General features: G+C 41.9%; 1 protein-coding gene across 1 annotated transcript in view; it reads right to left on the bottom strand.

Annotated features, from left to right (window-relative positions):
• Positions 1-23852, bottom strand: part of TGFA (transforming growth factor alpha) — a 42645-nt gene that overhangs the window by 5300 nt on the left and 13493 nt on the right. Inside the window, exon 2 of the mRNA XM_075273063.1 lies at positions 14816-14875. Coding sequence (XP_075129164.1) covers positions 14816-14875 — 60 coding nt within the window. The remainder of the gene's footprint in view (positions 1-14815; positions 14876-23852) is intronic.

The raw sequence follows: 23852 nt of genomic DNA, 5'->3' as shown, positions 1-23852 counted from the left end.
TCAACTTTAACAAGATTCCCGATGCCGGCATTGGCCACACAGCCCCAAAGCATGATGGAACCTCCACCAAATTTTACAGTGGGTAGCATGTGTTTTTCTTGGAATGCTGTTTCTTTTTGGACGCCATGCATAACGCCTTTTTTTATAACCAAACAACTCAATTTTTGTTTCCAAAATGAAGCTGCCTTGTCCAAATGTGCTTTTTCATACCTCAGGCAACTCTATTTGTGGCGTACGTGCAGAAACGGCTTCTTTCTCATCACTCTCCCATACAGCTTCTATTTGTGCAAAGTGCGCTGTATAGTTGACCGATGCACAGTGACACCATCTGCAGCAAGATGATGCTGCAGCTCTTTGGAGGTGGTCTGTGGATTGTCCTTGACTGTTCTCACCATTCTTCTTCTCTGCCTTTCTGATATTTTTCTTGGCCTGCCACTTCTGGGCTTAACAAGAACTGTCCCTGTGGTCTTCCATTTCCTTACTATGTTCCTCACAGTGGAAACTGACAGGTTAAATCTCTGAGACAACTTTTTGTATCCTTCCCCTGAACAACTATGTTGAACAATCTTTGTTTTCAGATCATTTGAGAGTTGTTTTGAGTAGCCCATGATGCCACTCTTCAGAGGAGATTCAAATAGGAGATCAACTTGCAATTGGCCACCTTAAATACCTTTTCTTATGATTGGATACATCTGGCTATGAAGTTCAAAGCTCACTGAGGTTACAAAACCAATTTTGTGCTTCAGTAAGTCAGTAAAAAGTAGTTAGGGGAATTCAAATCAATAAAATGATAAGGGTGCCCATACTTTTGCACCGGTCAAATTTTGGTTTAATGCATATTGCACATTTTCTGTTAGTACAATAAACCTCATTTCAATCCTGAAATATTACTGTGTCCATCAGTTATTAGATATATCAAACTGAAATGGCTGCTGCAAACACCAAAATATTTAGAACAAAAAATGATTAAGATTAATAGGGGTGCCCAAACTTTTTCATAGGACTGTATATACATAGCCGGTACTTGGTTGTGCATTTCATGGATCCATATGTGACACGTTCACCTTAGGCCGCCAGCTGTGATGTCATCCATGTGCCGCCCGTGCACCGGCCGTGCTTTGGCGGCCCCATTCATTCAATCAATAGGAACTGCAGAAGCATGGCAGCAAAAGTGGACAGGAATAGGCCCTGTCCTGAGTTTTGTGGCCCAGACTGTCAGCCTGCACACGGAACCGTGTAATTCATGGTCATGTTCAAGGACTGACAGAAATGAATGGTTAAGGGGGCGCTCCTGTGCTCTCTGTGTCATTCCGCTGGGTTTCCATCCTATGCCACGGAGAAACTGGACAGGGGTTCGGCTTCCCGGCGGTCAGTTTTAAACCCCATTTATTTGAATAGGTTTTAAAAGCAAACCGCTGGTGTCTGTATGCCGCCTCTCCGCAGGGAAACCATTTTTTTGAGCCGGACACAAAGTTGGACATACAGGGCGCAAGCATGAACGCCCACTAAGTATGCTATCCAGAAAAAAGCCACAGTCGTCTGCAATGGAGAGAATCTGGTCCATGATAACAGAACCATGAGTATGATCTGAGCATGTTCTAATTTGTCGTAGAAAACGAACACCACTTGGTTGTGTGAATAAGCCCTTATCTGTACTAGTTTCCTATGACAAATGTTCAATTCCACTATGTGTTATGCATGCTGGCTGTCTTCTTTAGAAGACCACCCCGAAGAAGAGTATTTTTTATTGCAATATCAAAAATATTGCACTATACGATTTCCTAGATCTATATCTATCTATCTATCTATCTATCTATCTATCTATCTATCTAAATGTATATATACATATACAGTATATATATATATATATATATATATATATTTTAATGGCCCGTTTTTTACACATTAGATGGTCTTAAAATATCAGTGGGTTTGGTTGACATTAATCTAATGAGTGTAGGAAGCGTTATTCCATTTCTAAAGCTATTCACACTAATAATATTACAATAATACCACTAATATCAGCTCACAGCGATTTCCTGCCCCCTCCCCATAACATGTATTCCCGACTCACCATCCATTCGAAGCTTTACCCAAATCCCAACACTCCTCGGGATAACAAAGATTACAACAATTCTAACAGAATATATATTTTAGTTTAACCAAACATTATGTTATGAAATAAATCAAAGCCTCACATCATATTTCACATAAGAAGCATATAGGAAAAACATTACACCATGGTAAAACCCCATAGAGCTGTGCCGTAACCACGCAACAAGGATAAATTGTGACTCAGAGCTGCTTTATGTCACAAGAGTAACATGTAAAGGTCCTGTAAACACATCCATAGATTTTGTGACTAGTGATGTCATCGGTTACATCTGTAGTTACGTCGTCCCTTTAAAAAGTCAAACCTCCAACTGAATGTGAAATATAGAACTGGAAATGGAGATGTAACACCCTTTATGTGAAGGCATGAGCTAATGTGACTGCCTTGTACTTACTTTGGACTGCCTGATATATATATTTCTATATATTTGGATATATTGATAACATATGATTATGTTAAAAAATTTCAGCTATTTTTTGTGTTCCACTCCCACTTGCTCACTTGAAATACCACATTGCAAATAACTGGGCGTAAGCAAGGGACCTGCATAAAGATGTATCATGACACCCCTGGGACCCAGTAATGACTGCCTGTTTCATACAGATACTGTATATATAGATATAGAATATATGATTGTGTTAACGGCTTTCCAAAAATTCCATTTCCTTTGGTTACTTCTTGTCTTCCACTCCCAGTCTTGTGGACTCGTAGGCAATACAAATAGATGCTTCCTTTAGGGCGTCACCTGCATTACGAGGTATTATGACACCCCTGGGACCCTGTTATAGATCTTTCCATATATAGATATAATGATAACATAGGATTGCGATGTATCATGACAAATACGTTTCTAAGGGATTTAGTGGTAGATCGAACATACTTATAGCAGTTGTACATGGTGCTTGAGAAGCTCCAATGGTCACTTGATCACGTAGAAGATATTCGTATTAGTCTATGTTTTATAGACTAGTCATGTCAATTACAGATCGGCCTTATTAGTATAATCCACATACTCATAAATGAGACACCAGCCATTAAGAAAATTCTTCCAACAGATCAGAAGGACTATAAATGTAACATAATGAAGACGTCTTGGAAGGATCTAGATATTTAAGGCTTTTTTTTCCCGCAATTTCTGCAATTTGACGGGTTAACTTTCTGTACCTGCAGTCATCTTGGCCTCACTTTGTGGTTATATTGGAATTCGCTAAACAGCTTAGAAATTCCCTGGGCGAGGGGAGCTGACAAATAAGTAATCGTTTTATAAGCGCAGGGAGAAACCAGGACATTCCACAAAGATACTTCTTGTTTTCTCAAGATTATGAGGTCAGTGTCACCTAGAACTCACTAGAGGAGGCTATCAGCAAGTGATAAATGTTGGTATATAGGCATAGTGACTGGCAGCGTCCAGCAGGAGCGGGATAGGATCTTGTACAAATCGGGGTCTAATGAGGGGTGCATAGGCCCAGGTTGTTGGGTGATCCAACACAGATCCTGGGCTCAGCGCTGCACCACCCATGAGGCGACCTGAAGCGACCGCTTCAGGCGGCGCTATGTCGGGGCTCCGGGGGAGGGCGGCATTTTCGCTGACCTAAGCCAGTCCAGGACAAGCAGTCCTGGACTGGCTTAGCGTCACCATCACCGAGCAGTGGATTGGGGCGGCGCTGTGGACGCAGCGCTGCTCCAGCAGCCGTCCCTCACGCTCAGGCAGAGAGCAGGTCCTCTCCCTGCCTGCTAACGACGCTCGCTCTGCCTCCTCCACTTGGCCCCGCCCCCTCCACTCCACCCACTCCTCCGGGGTGGGGGGGCGGCTTTCTGACGTCCGCCTCAGGCGGCAGAAACCCTGGGTTCACCCCTGCCTGGGCTATGGCAACAAACAGAATATTATACACCCATGGTTGAGTATAGGTCTTGAAGACATATAGTAGGATATTATCTAACAGATCCATCTGCAGTTTTATTTGATTTACTTGTATCCATATGCCCCTTATATATGCTGTGCCACGGTGGTCTTGGCCTGTATACCAGGCCACCTACCAGGTGCATTGTCTTCCCTGCGCCTTCACTCCGCACCTGATTATTCCAATAGCGACTAAACCCTGAACTTTTGTGACCACCTGTTTACAGCGGCTTTGAACTTTATCACAGATGTCTTCCTCTTTGAAGTCTTCCGTACAATAACCTGATTTATCAATATACTGGAATGGGCTTAACCCTTGCATAACTACAGTAACAACTATTTAGCTCATACGTTTCCTGCTTCTAAGACCGTCTTGTTTTTTCTGTGGTTTATTATTAGATTTTTTTGTATCATTACAGAATAACTGGCCAGACGTGAAGCTATTCCTATATTTTGGCACATATAAAGTATTCAAAGTTAATTCATTAACCAAGCGTGTTTAGGTATTTTTTTATTGCTCTTTTAACGTTGTGTTAGTCATACCAGCAGGGACATAGCAGGGGCCATGGACCGTGAAGGGGCCCCAAAAGTCCCTCTGCAGCCATAAAATATATCACTATTCTAAATGGCACAAGGTAGGTAGGAGACCCATTGCAGATTTTTTATTAGGGTCCAGGAGCTTCAAGTTACACCGTTGCATCAATTTATATCATTTGTGAAGTCCTAGTATGACTATTAATACCTAGCAGAGTCAATCTGGACCACCAGAGTACCAGATGATCCACAGTAGGCTCTTATACTATAATAGGCACTAAAGATCCAGAAGAAGATAACTCTACTTTATACCTGACTTGCCACGGTATTTCATTCAGTAAGTTTGCTTGTGGACCCCCCGAACGGAATACCGAACGCATTAAAAAGCGATGAGCAATGAAAGCACACGGACCCCATAGACTGTAATGGGGTCTGTGTGTTTTCTGTGCGCTGTCCGCATGAGTCATGTGGAGAGGAAAGTACTTAATGAACTACTTTCCTCTCAGCATACTCATGCGGATAGTACACGGAAAACACACAGACCCCATAGTCTATGGGGTCCATGTATTTTCATTGCTCACCACTTGTCAATCCATTCGATATTCTGTTCGGGGGTCCCCAAGCAGACTTCCCGAACAGAATACTGAACGCAGATGTGATCCAGGCCTTACACTTATTTCTTTGATTCAGCCTCTATTGATGATATGGGGGTTGAACCCTGCGACTAATGTCCACTGGTGGGCCCAAAGAACCTCAATCATCCACAGATAACAAGGGACCTGACAAAGACTGAGTTCACATCTGCCCTGGAGTCTCTGTTTCAGTTTAATAGAATGGTCACCTGATGGATCCCATGTCAATGGGGTCCGCTGGGCACTGGTGCATGTGTCCTCCGACAGACCAACAGATATGAACATAGCGTAAATGTGATCAGAGTCCAAGTTAAGTAATGCATAGACCTTGCTCTGCAGATACGTGCCAGGCAATTGGTCATGGATGAACAGCTAGTCTTCCCCTTATAAACACATCTGACCTGAGCAATACATCTGGCAGCAGTTTATCTATCCAGCGAACATTAGCATGTTGAAATCCTATAGCCTTATCCCTATTTTCCCCAACATCTGCCATCAGGGGGAAACTCAGGACACCCCCAGTCATGCAAAATTTCCAGGTTTCACTGCAATTCTTACAACGGCGAAAAACAGACGCGTAAAGTCTGTTGTTTTTATTGTCCTTTACATGGTTGTTTTAAGAGAGGCAAAAATAACAGTCCAAAAACGGCCATGTTTTATATTTGTCAAACGCAAGGACACAATAGAAATCGATGGTTCTGTTTTTAAACAGATGTTACAATGATTTTATATCCTTATATCTGAGTTATGTCTGTTAAATATGGATCAGTGGGTTAAATAAAAAACGGCCAATGAAATTCAACCAATTTTTTAACTGTTTATTAAAAACGTAAAACGTAAAATACGTATGCAATATGGCCACCAACAAGGGACATACGGACATATACAAAACAGCCATTAAAAATGGTGTGAATTAATCCATATTGCTTAAGACAGGGGCCAGCAACCTTCGGCGCTCCAACTGCTGTGAAACTACAACTCCCAACATGCTGCATTCACTTCCATTGGCGTTCCAAGAACAGTAGAACAAGTATGCATGCTGGGAGTTGTAGTTTTACAACAGCTGGAGAACCGTACGTTCCCTACCCCTGTCCTAAGACCTTACGCACATGGTGGTGCTGTTTTCACAGACCTAATGTAAAGTGCACGGATGGCCCTTACTTACATGGCAGTGAGTAATGGCCATGCGGTGGCCATTTTTGAAACAGCCATCACATGGCCATTATAGAAGCCATGAATTCCAATGGATCTAGTCACATGGGATTATTTATATCCATTTTCACAGTTTTTTTGATGGACGTGAAAAAACGGGACATCAATAAGATGGCCTAGTAAATATGCACATTGAATGCAGTGTGTTGATGACAGGGCCATGTTAAGGACGTTGCAAAAACAGCCGTTACATGATGGTTTTTTGCATTCATGTCAATAGGCCCTTACATCCCAGAATATCTGTCCAGATAAGGCTATCCATATGCAATAAAAAAAATCTCGTCCCGCTCCTTAAGAAAACTGAAATTGGGATTTGACAGCAAGTTGGAAAATTACTGAGAGTTTGAACACATCCCTTCACCCCATTACAAGTATTAGTGAACGCTCGGGATAAGGTCCTGCCTGTTTATCAATAAACCTTTGGGTTCCAGGGCTGCCCTTTTAACTCTGCAGCATAGGATGCCCCAAACCTTAAAAGCCGCCTATTTATTTTACTGGCAGCAGACATATTTGCAGACAAATCTTCCAAAAGACACAGCCTACTTTTCAACAACACGCTGAGCAAACAAGCCGTGCTGTTAATGAAACGCTCTTTGAACCCTCTGAAAAATAATTCAACTACAAACAAGAATACACGCCTCCCTTGTATCACCTCGAGAAGAAGGCTGGAAATTCTGCATTTATAACCATCCCCCTCCCCCCGGGGAGGCTGCATGAAGAATACAGGGGCTTATCCAGTTTTTATTTTAATTTCTCTTATTTCTGCATATTTATTAAAGAGGAGGGTGGATGTGAAACCCTTTTTTCTTAGGCAGGCGCCGTATAATCGGAAACACAGGACGGTTGGGAGTTTCAGGTTTCAACTCCTGACTTGTGAGCGGAGGTTTATGAATGAAGTCAGTGATAGCAGAGCGTGTATGTGTGGAGGCACGTCACCTGCCATTATGCTGCCCTGAAAACTCATAGGAAGCATTAGGCCACAAAAATCCTAATGGCAAAAGACCTAACACATTATACTGGTGAAATGTTATCGGTGCCAGAGAGGCCATCGGAGCCCTGGCAGCGCAGTCACCGAACACCCTACACACGTTAATGGTGGGCGCCTTAAATGGTAGGGAAAAGGTTAGATAAGCAAAAGTAAGAGCTCTAAGATGCTACTGTTTCGATTTTAACTATTTGTTTAGGTTGCGTTCACCACCCCGGGGGAATTTATTAAGTAGCCTGCCCCAGTTGCGTGGCAATAAAAAGTCCCAAATTACGGAACACGTCATATCTATGTTATAATTAGAAAGTGAATGTGGTCTCCAGTGGCTATTACTAATGCCAAAAATTGGCACGTCTGCTCATAGATTTCAATTTGGGACAGCCAGAGATGCACCTACAAATAAATTTGGCATATTTGACTTCAGTAAAGTACAGATTAAGACGGTTCTAAATAAATCTGCCCCTGTGGAGATAGAATTTAGACTAAAAATTTAGAAACAAAGCCCTATAACAATTAAATTAGAACAGGGTCCATCAAGGAATACCACTTACCGAGGGGCACGGATTATGAGACTACTGAGATTTCGTGTACTATATCGGTGGTGTTGGTCATGATTGATTGAATAAGAATTGGTTCCCTTTGTAACGTACCTCCAAATCAGAGAAACTTTAGAAGTCTCCATGGTTTAGATAGATCATCGTCAGAGAAGGCAAGATATGACTTTCAACAGTACAAATATCTGTCCAAAAATGATGTCATATAGGGGCCTTAACCACTTCAGTACTGGGCCAATTTGTGGTCCAGGACCAGACACATTTTCGGGGTTTTTTGTATGTGCAGTTTTGAGGGCTGTAACATTTTTCTCATACGTCTCATTCAACTAATTTCTGCATCTTTTTTCGGGGACACAAAGGGCTTTATTTTTATGTTGTTTTTATTTTCGAATGTGTTTTAATTTTTTTTTATATCCGGGAAAATATAAACATAATAGGAGGGAAATTGTGTCTGGTTTTCACTTTATTATTATTATTTTTTTATTTAATAACACAAAGTGCTACTGAAAAACTTTATAATATAGTTTTTCCTCTCTGTTATGGTAATTTTTATTTTGTATGGTGTCGTCGGGGATGAGGCTATAACCTTTAATAAAGGTATTTTTTTAAAAAAATTATTTTATTTACATTTTTTTTATTATATTTTTTATTTTTTTTTAAGATTGTGTCCCCATAAGGTCATAAGAGACCTTTGGGGACATCTGATCACTTTTTGTTTGTTAGGGAGGCTGATTTCCCCTATAACTGAGGTTGGTACATTTAGCCTCAGTTGCAGGAGGAATCCAGCCTTCTGCACACTGTTATTTACACTTACAGAGCTGATCTGGGTCTTGTAGGACCCAGCAGGTCTTGTAAGACTGACACCAGCGGATCGATCACATGACCACCTGGTCAGAGGGTGGCCCCATCATGGCAGCGCCTATAGCCGTGCATACACTGCGATCGAGAAGGCAGGGAACGGAATAAACCTTCCCTGCCTTCTCTCTGGGAGCTCTGGCTGAAGTTACAGCCGGCTCCCAGCTTCAGCCGCTGCACGATTTTGTGCAGCTGCTGTGTTCTGATTGGACGTACCGGTACGTGCTGTCAGAACAAGGCAACCACTTCCCGGACGTATATAGTCTATGGGCGGTCCGGAAGTGGTTAATAGCAGTAGAAACAAACATTCATAGCCACAAATTGATGAAGGAATGCAAATCAGATGGTCAAGTTTTTTCAATGCTGTGACATCAACAGCCATTTTAGAGGACATTCAGAGAACTTGTGCCTAGCTATAGGCAAATATGGCAAAGGTATGTTTCTTCTCCTATGAAAGGCCCCTATCACAGCATTATAGTTAGTCTGGGAGGGCTGATAGACTTACCAGACCTCCTTTAAAGGGGTTATCCAGTCTCTAGGCCTTAGGACAGCCCATCAATATTAGATCTGTGGAGGTCCAACACCTGGGAGCCCTTCAGATCACTTGCACCAAGACAGTTTGGCTATGAGTAATATTGACATACTGTGAATTGCGCTGCTTGCTTACTGTACAAATTGTAGTGACGAGGATAGACCATCAATGCTAAAAACCAGACAACCCCTTTAAATACAAGAGGATTTGTTTAGAGGATCAATAAAGCACTTCACAGCTAGATATTCCTCCTGAAGTAACGTCTATCTACTTGCTCCCAGACGTCTCCTATGCAGTAGATCTCCATCTCACCATGTTCTAGATTTAGAACAATATTGTTGGGACTCTACAAACTAGTAATTGAATGAGAAATTCTTTGAACAGGATTTATTTCTACAATTCTCCAGAATATTTATCATATCTGAGCCATTTATTCACTTTGATCCTTGATGGGACAGATTGCTTACTTTGATCCATGACAATTACGTCCCAATTTTCTACTTGTGACCACATCAAATAGGCTTAGGGCCATTAATCATGTCTTTGAAAGGACTTTACACTAAACCTCTGAGCTGCGCCGGAGTAAAGCAAAGTGACTTCATGTTCATTCATAAAGCATAATAGTTTATAAAGTTGCTATTATTATTATTATTGTAGGATATGACTTCCAATTATTCCTTGTGTATGGACATACTCATTGTGGATAATTCATAGTGATCTTCCACATTACCAATATGGAATCCTTCTATGAGATTACTCCTGTATGAAGCACATGACTATCTTCTGGAAGCAACCAACAAGTAGGGCCAAGACTATCTCCTCCTACATGTCTCCGACATTACAAGCTTTGCATCATGGACTTATGAACCATCTACTGACCTGATAAGATATTATGAGCATTGAATGGAAATTTACATCATTACAATTATTGAACATACAATCTCCAAGTTGTACGGAGCCAGAGAGGTTTAATGTACATCCGAATGCTGAATGCCTTTGTACCTGTATGTACAGCACAACCTTCGGCATGAGACACTCCGCTGATAAGTCCCATTCATCTGAGGCTGATCAGAGAGTGAAGCCGGAGTGCCGGGAGTGGAGAGGAATTTAAGGTCCCCTTCACTTTCCGTTGCATGAACATATCCTTATACAGACCTTGATATGATGTGTTTAGTAGATCAAGTAGTCAAATTTGTCTCTGGGAACTTGGAACATGGATAGAGAGACTACTACTTGAGGTCAAAAGTTCTGTAGCGACTGCCACTGCCATAGCATATTCCAAAATTCAGCATGGTTGATGTAGTATCGGCGGACTAAGATTTTGTGTTTCCTCACGGGGGCAGGTATGCTTGATGGACATAATATAAATGTCCGCATAATGTATCATCAATCTTCATTGGTCGTATGAGGATGCCCGTACACGGTAGTCGGAGACAAGGTAACCTCGTGCCGATTACTGCTTATTGCCATACTGCAGCTGTACTTGCTATTTGAAACAACTGCAAATGCAGATGTGGCCTGGAAATAAGTGGAAACCCTCATGTGGTTACTGTGTCTTGGTCGCACCATGTATGGACAGCCTCAGCTATTTCATTTCTCTGTTACTAATAGTAATGCTAAAGACTTGGCTATAGAGACTATATATAGCAGAGATTACCCTGGGAACTGGAGAAGAAAGTTCACCAATTAAAGGGCGTCACTACTCTTGAAAGAATAAAAACAGAGAAGGTTGTGACTACAAGAATTGTCGATTGCTGGTCATTAGATTCACGATCATAAGTGAAGAAGATCTATGGGACAGACAATATGATTCACCACTCTATAACCTATGTGACTTGACCCATTACAGGGAACCAGATCTATGTAGGTGGAGATACCATTATGGTTTGATGATGTGGAGATGTCAATGAGGCTCCTGCTGGCTTCATATGTCAACAGTCACAACATGTCCTGGAAGTTGCATGCCATAGTTTTGTGACAGATGGAGAGTCACATGTTGCAGACCAAAGAGTAAACCTTTGACTCCATACTACTCTAAAAGAACATAATGTCGTTATTCACTAATATAGATGTTGTTCTCTCACACCCTGATTTTGAGCTTTTCATAGAAGAAGTCTCGCCACTCGCTCTTCTTTCTCGATATGCCGCGTTTTTTGTCACAAGGCCACCCCTGCTCTATTCCATTTGCTTGTCCTTGGAATACAGAGGGGTAAGTCACGTGATGAAGAGTCAGAGCACCAGCAAGGGAGCCATATTAAAAGCCATATACAGTTCTCAAATTTTTGATCATCCATGAGTTATTTTTCCCAACTCCATCATAAACATGCACACTTGGCTGTAATCCAGTATTCCTGATCAATCCTTCCACTGGAGTCTGCCATCAGGGGAGTTGGGGGATCCCGCACACATTAGATCTTTAGCTCATCCCACCAAACTTGACAGCTTTGGTTGACTTTTGCATAAGGAGTATCACAGTCAACTTATTGGCTCACGACTAAGCTTGACAATGATGACCACCACGCCATAGTCAGACCAGCAATGTACAATGTACAATAACCATGACGGCAGAGTTCAGACTGGGTCATAGGTATGAGATGATCATGAGCATCACATTCACAATCGCCCATCTATAACCTACCATCACTTTTATACAGAGCCCTGGAAATTCCCCCAGTCTCGCATAAAGCAACGACCCATCCCAGTCACTGCGAAATCCTCAGACAACTAACAACACTTCATTCCCCCAATGAGTTTAGCCGGAGGATTATCAGGGATCAGAATGACTGCTGGAAGGAGAAAGGAAATTACAAGGAAATCTAGAATTAGAATAAAAAGCCGATTCTGGTGCCCACGCTCTAAAGGACGAATATTTTTATCTTATAGTGGGAAAACACAGCAACATACGCTAAATGCAGTTTTCTGGTACTGCACTTTGTGACTGTATACCATGTATACAGTGTATGAGCTCACTACAGACAAGGAAATATTGCAGGTAGTTGTATCCTATGTGCACTGTAATAACTATATATCTGCAGCTGTGTAATGGAAGCTCTGATATATACTATAGGAGAACGTCTCACTGGATAAGGGATATTGGATATGCCCATGATAGGCTATGGAGACCTATAGCCATGCAGCTACAATATATCCAGCTGCTTTTGCATGTTGAAGGGGTCTCTGATTTTAACATTGATGTCCTATCCTAAGGAAAGTTCCCAGGGTACACCTTTAATTCCTTTTAATATATAGATATGGTCTTGGAGAATAGTTTTAAGGGGAACTGGTAAGAAGCCTTTCTTACCTATCTATAGATGTATTAACACTGTGTACAGCAGCTTTGGCACCTATAGACTCTATTGGGATCTACTTTATTTCCGTATCCCTGCAGTTCCATCAATTCTTTATCAGTTCTCATTGCTTTGGAGAACAGCTCTGTATCATTGTGCTGAATGGAGCAAATGGATAGCTTACAAGCTTGTGGCTCTTCTATAGGTAACTGCCTGGACTCAATGTGCCATTGTACCAAATCACAACTTTACAGAGTTTCCATAAGTAATAGGAAAATTCAGCAGTGCAGTCGACTATTATGTATTGAGGAGTCCTGATTCTCAACCTACAAGTAATGTTGGGGGACAGAAGACTTAACCTGCTTTCTCCTTTTCAGAACACAACCACATTAGACCAAGCTGAGCATGCATGTGTATGCGTTGCGAGGAGGAATAGCTGTTGGAAATATGTGTTGCCAGCTTGCAGTAAAGAACCTGAAGCCTATAATACATTTCAAGAATAAAAAAAGGAACTATCTATTAATATCTGTAGGTATATCAGCGTGTTCCACTTTATACAGTAGAAACTGCTCCATTTACTAGACAGGATGAACTTGTTCCGCACAGCTGGAACGTTGGTAAGGAACAGCATGGTTACAAAGTGTGCTCCAAGACAGAAAAGTCCTAATATCAAGGAAAGAAAACTCCTCATAAAATCTACCGTCTGGGGAAGGGTTGCAGATCTGGCTGCTTAAACACACACGTGAACAATCTCACATGAGAGTGCGCCTTACAAGGGAGCTGTCACTATTTGCTCTGTGAATTCACAGGTGAAAATGTGTCGTTGCTTCAGCTTTAACCCTTTCTACCTAACATCTCAACCTTCGCTTCCTTCCAACAAGCTTCCTATCATAAACCCTCATTCGCACGTCTAGATCTGTATTTAGAGGTTCTTTTTTTCTGCTACTTCTGCAGTTTTGTTGCTCATTTCATGTCAATGTCAAATTTATTAAGACTGGAATATCATACGTGAGTCTTAATAAATGGCCCGACTGGCGCCGGGATTAAGGCGTCTCTTCATAAATCTGTCTGCCGTCTCTGCGCCATAATGGAAATCTATGCAGTTAGGAACTGGTATGGATTTTCATTGTAACTCATTGTCGGAAAACATGATAATAAATCTGTCGGGCCAAGGCCAAGACGCTATGGTCTGCCCCAATCCTTGCAGACTGGGCTCTAAGGTGAACATTTGGTGCAAAAAAGGGCTGAGTGCCAAATGGGTACCAACTATGGTAGCCCAAGACAAAAGCGCCAACACAAAGAGTGTGTTGAAAATGGAGTATAACAATAGGTAGAATCATACAAAAGTTTTTGTGCACCCACATTTATGTACGGTGTGAAGGTGGACTGACATACTTCCATTCTGAATATATATAGACTTACAATAATATGTGCTCCATGCTATACATTCCTGAGAAACAGAATAGAGAGCTCAATGTTCTAGATAAATCAGATAAAATTCCCCTGTCTATATGTCAAGTCTCTTTATAATAACAGACTATAGTAAAGATAGATGTAGACAATGTTGAGATGAGCGGATGTAGGAAATGATATACATTTTTGATGGGTTCTACCTCTTGGACAATGTGGGGAATGAGGATGTCTGGTCCAGCGTCAGACTTAGTTTCCTTGGGTTTATCAGATGAAACAATTCCAAGGACCTCCCTCCATCTGTATATACAGTATCAGGTCATGCCTTTTTAATGGCACACACAAGTCATATCTATTGGGTCTAATATGGTGCCATCAGTTAGAATTTTGCAGCCCATTTTTACGTCAGAACATGGAACCCATTGGTGGATCCTTTGCTCCTCTATCCTGACCCGTGCTATGAAGAGAGAGCCATTCACATGCATGGTCATCTCTCCATTCATTCTCCACCTAGATGAGGAGACAAGAGATTGCCTCATGAGTTGAGCCAGAGGACTTCTGTTCTCCACATAGGTGTTGGTGCCATATATACAACTATACCGTATATGATATGTAGAATAGTATGGAGAGACACAGCCCTTACTCTATAATATAATAGATATTACAATCTTATGGCTCCTAGCACCTTGTAATAAAGGGATGGCCCAACCATATTGGGCACCACATGCTCTCTTATGTATGACCTTAGTACACACAGAGGTGATACGTACGCAGAGATATATGAGATGTAAGGTTACTTACCACTAACTGTAATTGCATCTGTCGTGTTTTCCAACGCTTGGCAGGCAGCTAAAAGTGTACCTGAAAAACAGGACAACACTGTATTAAGACTATAGCATTATAAGAGAACAAACCACCTAATGTAGTCAGATTTATCAAACTTATTGCAAAAAAATATTTGGCCTGAACCAGTTGTATCAGTTAGAATGAGGGTGTATTTACTGAGTTGGTTAACATGTATATGACCACAGTGAAAGCTTCCGATTTATTGAAGTCTCAGGCCAATGTGCATACCTCCCATAGACTCCCACCTGTCTGGTATGTTTACCATCTGGTCACTGACAACCTCTTTGTGTCGGAGGGTATTACTATCATTGTATATAGGTGGAATAAATATGCATTAATATGTTGAAACAAAGACGCCTATTAAAAAAATGCTAATTTTTGACACCCATTGCAAAGTCTGCCAAGACATTAGGCAGCTACTAAGCTAAAGACACCAGAATTCTGGATCTATATATTATTATTGTTATTATTATTGTTTATTTATATAGCACCATTAATTCCATGGTGCTTTACATTTGGGGGTTACATACAATACACAAAATATACAGGTAGATATAATACTAACAGTGACCGACTGGCACAGTGGGGTAGAGGGCCCTGCCCGCGAGGGCTTACAATCTATGGGGATCTATGCAAAAAAACTGTTGCACCAACCCTGTACCAGATGTATTATGTGTTTTAGAAAGAGGGGGCATAGCTTAGCTGTAAAGGGTTGGCTTAGCGGAAAGGGATCATCCATATTGCATCATATACATTAAAGTCATTAAACGTCAATAGGATCCATTGGAATCCATTTCCATTATGAAGGAGATCCATCATACCCGTTCAAGATTCTATAAAAGCCATGCCCATGATGCAGTAATAGTCACTACCGCACTACCAGGCCCTGGACCCTGTAGGGGTCCCAAAGGTCCTAATGACAAATAAAATATACCTCTGACACATAAAATATAAGACGCCATTACAGATTTTGGATTGGAGTCCAGGAACTTCAAGTTTCACCTCTGTTTATAAGTGTAAACAGAGACTTGGAAAGGCAAGTTTTGAAGACCACATATGGTTACATGAAGTGACTTGAGTTGGACCTTTTAGGCCTCATGCACACAAATTTTGGAAAAAAATGGACATTTCCTTCCACGTGTTACAAATTTTTCATACATTTTCAGGATGAACTTCATTGGTTATCACTCAGATGCAAATCCACTTTGGCAGACATTAAAAACAAACCCATTGACTTGTATTGGGTCCATCCAGTCATCCACATGGGTAAAAGTGTCCTATTCATGGTCCATTAAAATAAACATATGTGTGAATACACCCATTGGCTTCCACTGTTCTAACAGTCACCACACTTATGTATGAGGTCTTATATTAGGCAGAAGACACCATCTTGTCTAGACCGTATTGGATACTTACTATAGTGTTGAAGATTTTGGGTCAGTTTGTCACATTTGGCAACAAACTCTGAAATCTTGAGTATTAGGGTTATAGAATTGATGTGAACTATGTGCTGCCACCCATTCACTACAGCTAAGAAGGTAAACAGTCATTTCCAGGTGGCTATTAGTCATCAGTAAAATATTATTTGCATTGGTATGGCAGGCAGACAACACTACTGCCAATCAGCCATCCTACGACGTAAAGCTTGGGATGAAAGATGGAACGCTCCACAAGTTCCATATGGTAACTCTTTGGATCTGTCCTACTGACTAGACCTTCAGTTCCTCTCTAGGGTCTTATACTCTCCAACACGTCATGGTTTTTTCCTATTTACACCAAGATACAGTCAATATGAAGTCTGTGTTGTTGTTTTCACAGTCTGATCAGGACTGCGCCGGCCAACTTTTTGAAAGGCCAAAGGCAGACATTAAACTCCGGACATGTTGCCAGGACTTCACATATGGAGACGTCACATAGGTTCGAGTTATGGCCACTATTTTACACAGCATGTTCATGGATTATGTCACATTTGATGGAAACCACATAAATATCTGACATTCTTTAAAGGAGTTGAAAAACTTAAAAAAAAAACAACTTTTTGATAAACTCCCAGGAAATAGAAGGGGTCCTCTGCTCAGAATCCTCCTGGCTGGAGAGCTAAGTGGTTCTTAAAAGCGTCTCCCAGTCTGGAGGACCTGCCCTGTCCTACATCACACAGAAAACTCCTTTATTTGGAATGGACACAGTGTAATACTTAATTTCTCCTGTGGTGGCACTGCAGGTAAATGGAAGAGTTACTGCCAGGTTTAACCCCATATTACAGATGATATGTTGGGTTCCTGCAGCAAGACACTTTGCGATCAGCTTATTATAAACGGATTGTCCAAAGCACAAAATCCCTTTAGGCCAAGGCCCTACTTAAAAACAAAAAAATTGCAGAAAAAAATGCAACAGAAACGCATCACGTTTTTTTTCTCCGCAGCGATTTTTGATTATTTTAGATATAAATTCACTGGATTTTAAGTCCATTGTCTTTTTACCATCAGAGCAAAGTCAAACAAACTTTTGAAAGGCAGAATTATATTTCCTATTGTCTTAACTTGGGAAGTCAGGTGAGGACAATACAAATTTCTTTTTTTGAGTGTTCCGATCTGAGGCTCCTAGACATGAAACGGTAAAGGTTTGATCTGTCGCCAAGAAATCTATTTGGATGTTTTCCCTTAAGGTGAAGAAAATTCCCAGCGAGCAGTTTAATTCCTTTTTTTAACACCGGATTTAACCCATTAACCTGGTCACACCTGGCTGTATGTGCACCGCATGCAAATCTCCCCAGGGTAAAAGTCAAGAAAATACATATCTAGGATATCTAGTTTTTAGATTTCCCAAATGGACACACATTTAGTAATAACATAAGATTAGGTCAGATTGCTCAATTTACGGTAATAATGGGTCTTGTTGAGCGAACAGTGAAATGTTCGAAGTTCGATTCAAGTAGCTGCTCAATACTCGACTGTTCGATCAAACATGGAACCCCATTATAGTCTATGGGGAATAAATACTCGTTTAGGGGCTAACCACTATTCGACTCAGGAGGGTCACCAAGTCCACTATGACACCCTAGGAAATGATGCCAACACCCTGGAATGCAACTGGGACAGCAGGAGAAGCATGCCTGGGGGCATCTAAAAAGCCCAAGTCACTGTATTACATCGGGATCCTACATGGACACACATGTCAGCACTGCCAGCACTGCTACACCGGAGATGTGAACCCTGCTGCACACTCAGCTCTGCTGCATCTCCGGTGTAGCAGTGCTGAGTGCACGGCCAGCACTGCTACATCTTGGCATAGGAATACATTGACCAGCGTTGATTGGCCGAATGCCATACAGAGTACAGCATTCGGCCAATCAACGCTGGTTCTGCCGGAGGAGGCGGAGTCTAAGATCAGTCCACAGCAGTCTCCATTCTGGCCCGATCTTAGACTCCGCCTCCTCACAGATGAGCCTCTGGCAGAACCAGTGTTGATTGGCCGAATGCTGTACTCTGTATGGCATTCGGCCAGTCGACGCTGGTCAATGCATTCCTACGGGAAAAAGTCAGCTCGCGTATATCGCAAGCTGACAGGGATTCCGACCAGATAGAGCCCCAAAGAGCTGGGTGAGTAACATTCCCACCTAAGTAAAGGTAATCCCTAGCTAACCCTGCCAGTACATCTATCCCTGTCTCACAGTCACATAGTTCACAGTCTCATATGAACCGGATATTAAATCCACTATTCGTATAAATTGGAGGTCACCTGATTTAGCCAGCCAATTACATTTTCTGTTTTTTTTTTTTTCGATGCCTCTGGTGTCGTAGTTCCTGTCCCACCTCCCCTGCACAGTTATTGGTGCAAAAAAAGTGCCAGGGAAGGTGGGAGGGGAATCAAATTTTTAGTGAGTTTGCCACCTGGTGTTCGACTCGAATCGAACATCTCGAACAGCCTGATATCCGATCGAACATGTACTCGATCAAACGCTGTGTTTGTTATATACACATCGCAGACACGTCCAGGTTCTGCCATTGCTGTACACGCTCCATTGTTACACTCATGACTTACTAATTATCTTCTGTGTCACACTAATGAGAAAATGCTAATGTTATGTCAACTAAGACATATTGACCTCTCTATATGCATACTCATTGAGTTGTACCAGCTAATGGACTCCTAAAACCAGACAGGTCAACATCCAAATGAACAAATTCCATTGTAAACAGAATATTGTCTGTTGTATAAAATGATGCCCGCAGATCGGACACCTTGCTCAATGTGATAGGTTCCTTTAAACGTTCATAAGATAAGATAACCCTTTAATAGTCCCACCATGGGGAAATTCAGTGTGTTACAGCAGCATGGATAATACAGTAATATATTACAAGCAAGAACACATACAAGCTCATAGCAGATAGAAAATATACTAGGAGTCATAGCAACTAAAAAGTAAAGAGAGACTTCAGGATCATTTAGTTCTCTGTGTGGTACATAGATTCCTATGAACCGAAAAAAGTTTCTTAAGAAAATTGTACCTTTCTACAGCATACCCACACACTAGGAAGCTCCCATTATACTCAAGCCAGCGAAGTTATAATCCAGGCCAATAGCAAGTAGTTAATATTTCTATTGCCTTGAACCGTACGAAAAACTAACACTACCTCGTACCCAGTTTACAAACTTCCATTCACCGACACTAGAAATACACAGCGGACGCGAGGGTTGTCAAGTAAAGTCTAAGGTTTTCCAAATGTCTCCTTCAAAGTGAACGTGTACCTTAATGTGTTCCCTTTTTACTCAGGTAAGACTTACTCCATGCAGCGATCATTTTTCTTCCGCCGTCTCCTACAACTAATTATACTACGGCCATTAGCCAAGCCAAACAGGAGGAGGAGAAGGTCCTGATTTACTTGAGCTCTATATAGCTGCTGGAGAAGTCGCTCAAGGCTTCTGGTCCTTGTCTTTGAAGTGGTTGGACCCGGCTTGTGCCAAGTTACTAAGCAGTGTATCGTCTTGACGGGGAAGTTTTGAGCGCAAGCTACATGCATTATGCCGTAGACTGTCTACGGAGAAGTATCAGGTCTTATGCGGTATTTAGGTGTTATTATTTAACTCTTTAAGAGGGTGGGAAGGATCCATATTTTTTAGCTATAAAGCCGATGAGTGAGCAGTTTTATAGGTTAATTACTTGACTCTTAAAGGTAAGGTCACTTTTAAAGCTGTAATCCCCAGAAGTATCCCATTCATTTACATAGTAGATAAACTAGTTTTTTTTAAGACAAGCCGAATGCCAGATTATATGTATTACATAATATGTGCAAATAAGAAATTAAAGGGGTTGTCTGAGAATTTTATTAAAGAAATCGTCAATGAGACGAAAACTAAATAAAATAAAAAAATAACCCAGGGGTTCACAAATTTTCTGAACGCAGGACCCATTTCTAGGGAAGAGCTTTATTTAGGACCCCAAACCACTACCGTACTAAGTCCTATGTGAAAAATCCATCCTCTATCATGGCAAAAATGGTGTTCAACCTCCATCCCCTTAAGAGCAATGGGTGCCTCTATCCGTAGTGATGGAAGTGCTCAATACACCCCCAGTAACAGTGGGTGAGGTGGTGCCCTAGGCAATCTTTACTTGACCCCTAGGGGGTCACAATCCGCAGTTTGGTAAACAGTGAAATATTATATACTCCAGCACCTTTACTCCAGTCTCCGCAGCTTCAGTCTCTGTTGGTCCTGCAATGATCTTGATGCCATATTCATTATTAATGGCTTCCAATTTTTGAGGAGTCCAAAGTCTACTTACTAGTAAAGGCTTGTATGGTCGGACTGTCCCCCTACGATACAAGGAGATCCTCACTTAGGCGCAATGGGACCCCAAAATCCAATAGAATTTGGGCCAGATTTGATGGTTTGGAGCCTTTCACTTTTAGGATCTATTTCCTATGGGAAATTTACAGATGACCTCTTAGGCCTTGATGATATATCCTGTATGTAAAATGATAGCAACAGAATATGATGTGATTAAGAGTAGACCTATAAATATTATATAGATGGAAAGTGAATCATCTTCTATGATGGACCCAAAGAACGCCAGTATATAGCAACCTGACTAAGGATACTTTAGGATGATGAGAGATTTCCTGGTAAATTTGCTATGTATCACAGTGTCAGGCTATTTAGCTGTTAAATTGCCCTTTAAGGGAGGGGCTTAACCCTGGTTAGTCCTACCCTCTAGCTATTAGGTTAGGGAAACTATGCAAACTTTGACCAGAAAAATGCATTCTGAACATCAACAGGTTGGTGACTGGCCCAAGGACCCTGGAAAGAGGGTCCTTCTGCAAATCCCAGCATCATAATACAGAACTTAGTTTGGTAGGGAGCCCATTTTGGTAGGGTTCCCTTTTCTGTGCTTGCCGAAGCTATACAGTGAAGGTGTGGCATGCAGTGGCATTTATAACTGAGTTGTGCCAGAGCCAAATGTCTAAGTCATGCGGACTACCAAAACTCCTGCTGGACAATGATCTCATGTATGGTTGCTTATTATCAGTGCAGGTTACACTATTAGTGGCATCTTGCCCGCTGCTGCCCACACGTCCCTGCTTATGACGCTCCAAGGAGATCTTTCTTGGCAGTCGGAGAGACGTAATCACTGTTTTTATGAAGGAAAATCACCTGTAAGTTTGGAAGCCCGCTTAGTTCTCATCCTCTGATCTAGTTTACTCTGGACACCATCCAGCCTATGTAGCACACAGCTCTTCCCTAATATTATGTACAGGCAATTTTCCCATTGAATTCCAGGCCATGAATTCAGAAGATGAGTGACAGCAAAACGCCGGCTATAATTTGCATTTATGAAATTCTGCCTAACAAGCTTGACAGATAACATTCCAGAGTCTCAGATCAGATTCCATCAAAGGTAGCAATTATTTGTTGGGCATCACGTGTTGAAATATCAGATATGCAAGGTGAAGGAACAATATAACAAAGACAAGAATCTACACTGCATTGCATTATATACTGGATACACCGGATGCATGCTGACATATTTAAAGGGGTTGTCCAACACCTGAAGGTAATTGATACTGATAGCTCATCAGTATCAGAACGGTCAAGGTCCCAATTATGTTCACACAGAGTTTTTTGTCAGGCAGGAAAAAAATCTGATTCAGGTTTTTGAAGCAATTTCCCAAAAGGGTCTTCTGAAGCAGTTTACTGAAGCTTTTTTTTTTTTGTCTAACACACAATGTGAACATACCCTAGTTATCTACATATACAATTGATTAAAAGAGTTGGTTGTCCATCACCCAATGCATGTTTCATCCTGATGACCTATCCACAGTATAGGTCATCAACATCTGATCTGTTGGAGTCCAACACTCAGACCCCCACAGATCAGCTGTTCCGGCAGCCTCCAGGTGTTGGAAGCTGCTGCAGTAGATGGTGAACTCTATAGCAATGGACCCAGGGTACCCCACCCCATTTCTATTTCTGCTTCTGATCCCCATCCACTGCAGTTATTTTGGTGCCTGGGTGATGCCAAAACACCTTTATGTGGTTGTACTAGAGCACCAAGTGTGGTTATGGTCTTAGTGGTCAGATGAGGTCTAAAATATTTGATGACCTATCCTTAAGTTAGCTCATTAATATCTGATCGGCGGGGGTTCAACACCTGGCACCCCCACGATCAGTTATTAAAAGAGGACCTTTCATGGTTTGGGGTACAGGCAGTTCTATATACTGCTGGAAAGCTGACAGTGCACTGAATTCAGCGCACTGTCGGCTTTCCCGATCTGTGCCCCGGGTGAAGAGCTTTCGGTGCCGGTACCGTAGCTCTTTACAATCAGAAGGGCGTTTCTGACAGTTAGCCAGGGACGCCCTTCTGCTCACAGCGCTCGTCCATAGACGAATATTATCAGGAGGGGAGGGGGCGTTCCTCCCCGCTCACACTGTACAGCGCGATAGGCGCTGCTTTGAAGAAGGACGTACCTGACAGACTGTCTGTCAGAGCTACGGTACCGGGACCGCTAGCTCTTTACCCGGGGCACAGATTGGGAAAACCGACAGTGCACTGAATTCAGCACACTGTCAGCTTTCCAGCAGTATATAGAACTGCTTGTGCCCAATCTGATGAAAGGTCCTCTTTAAAGGAAAAGCAGTGTTTGGATGAGCTTTGCTGTCTGTCACTACTTACCAAGCACAGCATTGTACATTGTAAAGTTGATATTGCAGCTCAGCCCTATTCACATGAATGAGACGGAGCTGCAAACAGGCCATGTGACTGGTGACCATGACATCTCATGGCCTGCGCTGCTTCCATGTCCAAACTGAGGGTTTCAGGTGTCTGATTCCCGCCAGTCTAAGGATAGGTCTCCAACATTTTAAACCTGAAAAATACCCTTTAATGCAGCTCTGCTTACAATGTATACGTATATCTATTCCTATGGCTGCAGTCATAACAACTAGAATGTTGGTAAAATTGGTCTTAGTATTAGCGTAAGGCCGCACCCCACATGGCCGCAGTTTGGTTGCGGAAAAAACCCAGCATTTTACAGCCTACGCAAAGTGGTGAATCCCATCTACGCATTGCGGAAAAATATCCAAAAATGTCAATTACATCTACAGAAACTCTGATGGTTTCCATCTGCAGACTTTCTGTGAAAAACTATGTGGGAAAAACCACGGTGGCAATGTATCGCGGTTCTTCCCGCAACCGTTAAACAGAAAGTTGACAGAGTTTTCCGGACTTCTGTTACAATTATACCTATGGGGAAACCGCTGGCGTTTCCGTAGGTATAATTGACATGCTGCGATTTCCAAAACCATACCGATTTTGGTCATCAGGGCGTGTCTGCACGGTGGTTTTTACCACAAAGTGGGCATGGGATTCGCTAGAATCCCATCTACTTTGCCTGCATTGTAAAACGCTGCAATTTTTCCTGTGGCATCTCTGCCGTGGGCAAATTGTGGCGTTTCCATCCGTAACTTTACTTTGGCTGATCTTGTGCAGGCTCAG

This window comes from Leptodactylus fuscus, chromosome 5 (genome assembly GCF_031893055.1).
Source record: "Leptodactylus fuscus isolate aLepFus1 chromosome 5, aLepFus1.hap2, whole genome shotgun sequence".
NCBI lineage: Eukaryota > Metazoa > Chordata > Amphibia > Anura > Leptodactylidae > Leptodactylus > Leptodactylus fuscus.
This window is presented reverse-complemented; position numbering and strand designations above follow the sequence as displayed.